General features: G+C 38.0%; 1 protein-coding gene across 1 annotated transcript in view; it reads right to left on the minus strand.

Annotated features, from left to right (window-relative positions):
* Nucleotides 1-277: 277 nt before the first annotated feature.
* Nucleotides 278-2836, minus strand: part of LOC106752893 — a 3320-nt gene continuing 761 nt past the window's right edge. Inside the window, exons 2-6 of the mRNA XM_014634680.1 lie at nt 2637-2830; nt 1601-2584; nt 1303-1526; nt 971-1228; nt 278-893 (exon numbers count right to left, since the gene is read on the minus strand). Coding sequence (XP_014490166.1) covers nt 278-893; nt 971-1228; nt 1303-1526; nt 1601-2584; nt 2637-2830 — 2276 coding nt within the window. The remainder of the gene's footprint in view (nt 894-970; nt 1229-1302; nt 1527-1600; nt 2585-2636; nt 2831-2836) is intronic.

Consider the following 2836-nt stretch of genomic DNA (forward strand, 5'->3'; position numbering starts at 1 on the left):
GAATAAAGGTCAAATGGATGAAATGGAAAGCATAAATGAAATTCTGCAGCAGAATTGCAGAGGTGAATTGACAGCACAATTAGATAGCAATTTCATATATTGGNCTTCCAAAATACATCACAAACTTGTAGNTGGTAAATACATCACANACTTCCAAGTACATATNGAAAATACATATAAATGACAGTTTCAAGTTCTTAAACGATAAAGTAAATATTCAAAATACATATTCCTTGAGTCATACATATCCAAAATGCAACAGATTTGTGACCAATATCTAAACTGGTCTTGAAGTGTNATCATGAGTAATTTGACTTCCTTGAGTGGCAGGTGGTGTAGGTTGGTGGTCTTCTTGTTGAGTTCCTTGAGTGGCATCTTGTGCAAGTTGTTGGTCTTGTTGTTCACTTCCTTGAGTGGGGTTTGGTGTAGGTTGATCGTGTTGATGTTGACTTGCTTGAGGGCAATTAGTTCTTCTATGTCCTAATTGCCTACAAATGCCACATCTCTTTGGGATTCCAGCTTGTCNAAGTTGAGTGTCATCCCTCATTTGCTCCCAACTCTCGAGTCTTCTCTTTTTTCTTGGTCTACTTGGAAAGACCCTATTAGGAGGAGGCAAAATATCAGGATAGGCTGTTCTTTGCCATAGGTCAGGTCCATTGACAGGGAAAATTATTGGATTGTAAGTTTCTTCATAAGTGGTGGTCCTAAACCAATTTGGTATGAAGTCTTNTGGAGTGAGGTTTAANAACCTCATAGNTGTGAGTGCATGGCAGCAAGGTATCCCTGTGAGAAGCCACTTCCTGCAGCTACAATCTCTTTTGTCTACATCAACCACATACTTTTCTGAAATATTGGAGGTATGCTGGATCTCAAATACTTGGAGCCCTGACCAACTGCGAAAGAAGCAAAGAACTTTAGAACAACAAGCAAAACAGTTTGAAATCATGTGTGTATGTTAAATTTCACTTACTTAGGTATCCAATATTGTGTCTTCTGTAGCTCCTTATGAAGTCTCTTTTGAATTTTGGGGCAAATAGAACCTTCATACTTAGTTATCTTCTGTCTGTTGGATGCCCACCTCTTCATTAGGTAGCTGCAAATGTCTTCCAACATTGATATAATAGGTTTCCCCCTTGCATCTACAATGACGTTGTTAAAAGCTTCAGAGATGTTATTCACAACTGTGTCACATGAAGGTCTTCCTGAAAACCTTGACCTAGACCAAAACCTGCAAAGAAGATTAAACATAAGTATTTGTTACATAAAGAAACCTTAAACTTTTTAAAGAATTGATTCACTTACCTTGGTGCAATACTCATCAAGTGTTTATAGGCGTCTTCATTGACATCCTTGATTTGTCTCATGACTGTTTCCCATGCTTGGGGGTGTGAAGTTGCTGCTGCTTTCCACAATAATTGTCTCAGAATTATGCCAGGAAATTTCTTTCGAAAATTGGAATACAAGTGCCTTACACAGAAACGTTGGTCCACACCAGGAAGCAATTGCTGGAAAGCTTGCATAAGTCCCTATGACACCAATCAGAGTGTTAAATTGGCATGCTGAATAAAGCAATGAACGAAATGAACAAAGAAATACTTACTTTCTGTTGATCTGACATAAATGTGCACCTTGAACAGAATCCTTCTCCTCCAAGATCATCAATTAACAATCCTAAAAACCAAGTCCATGTCTCCTTATTTTCTACTTCAACAACAACATAGGCCAATGGACACATCTGATCATTACCATCTCTTGCAACAGCAGTTAAAAGCTCACCTCCATACTTGCTTTTTAAGAAACAACCATCCAAATGTATGATAAGGCGACAACAGACAAAGCTGTCTTTACATGCTTTGAAACACACATAAATTCTGTTGAATATAACATTATCCCCATTTCGTCCAACTTTTACTATCACTGTTGATCCAGGGTTTGATCTCAGTAATTCATGTGCATAATCATATAGTCTTTCATACTGCAGTTTGAAACAACCTTCCATGTTGGCAGTAGCCATGGCTTTTGCCTTGGTTGTTGTAGATCTAGATACACCAATATTCCATTTTTTTGAAAACTTACTATGCAAATTTCTCAGATTGATTTCTGGATTTGCTTTCATGGTCTTCTCTAATTTTCCACTTAACCATTTCTTGGTAACTAGACCAATGTTGAATTCCCTACTACATGTATGTTTATCAATTATCTTCCTTAGTTGCCATGTAGTTTGGATACTCCTATAGGCACAATATGCGTACCAAGGACACTTCCCTTGTGATCCACAACATTTAACACATATTCTTCTCTTGTCATTTTTAGAAATCTTCAACTTTCTACCATTATGTATTCCATATGTCCTAATTGCATCAATGAAATCAATTTTTTCAGGGAAGTATGTCCCCACCACCCACTTATATTTTTTCATATTACTTGGCTCTGAGAATACCCCAAAATCTCCTCCATATCGGGGTGTTTCATACCTTGAGTCATCATCACTTTCATCAATACTACCACATTCATCAGATTCCCACTCACTATCTGATAATCCCCTAGCATGGGCATGCAACTTTGACTTCCTACTTCCACTTCCCTGTACCAACATTCACCATCTCATCTTCACTATCAACATCCTCCTCTTCNACTTCTTCATCTGCATTCACAAAAACATCCACCAAATCATCTTCACTATCATCATCACCACCAACTACATCTTCAACATCTTCACTATCATCATCAGCTTCTTCACCACCAACTTCAACTTCTTCACCATCATCAGCTTTACCATCTTCTCCACCATCCTCCTCGACAATTTGTTCACCAACAACTACATCTTCCCCTACAC

The sequence above is a fragment of the Vigna radiata genome, unplaced genomic scaffold (assembly GCF_000741045.1).
Source record: "Vigna radiata var. radiata cultivar VC1973A unplaced genomic scaffold, Vradiata_ver6 scaffold_552, whole genome shotgun sequence".
Classification (NCBI taxonomy): Eukaryota; Viridiplantae; Streptophyta; class Magnoliopsida; order Fabales; family Fabaceae; genus Vigna; species Vigna radiata.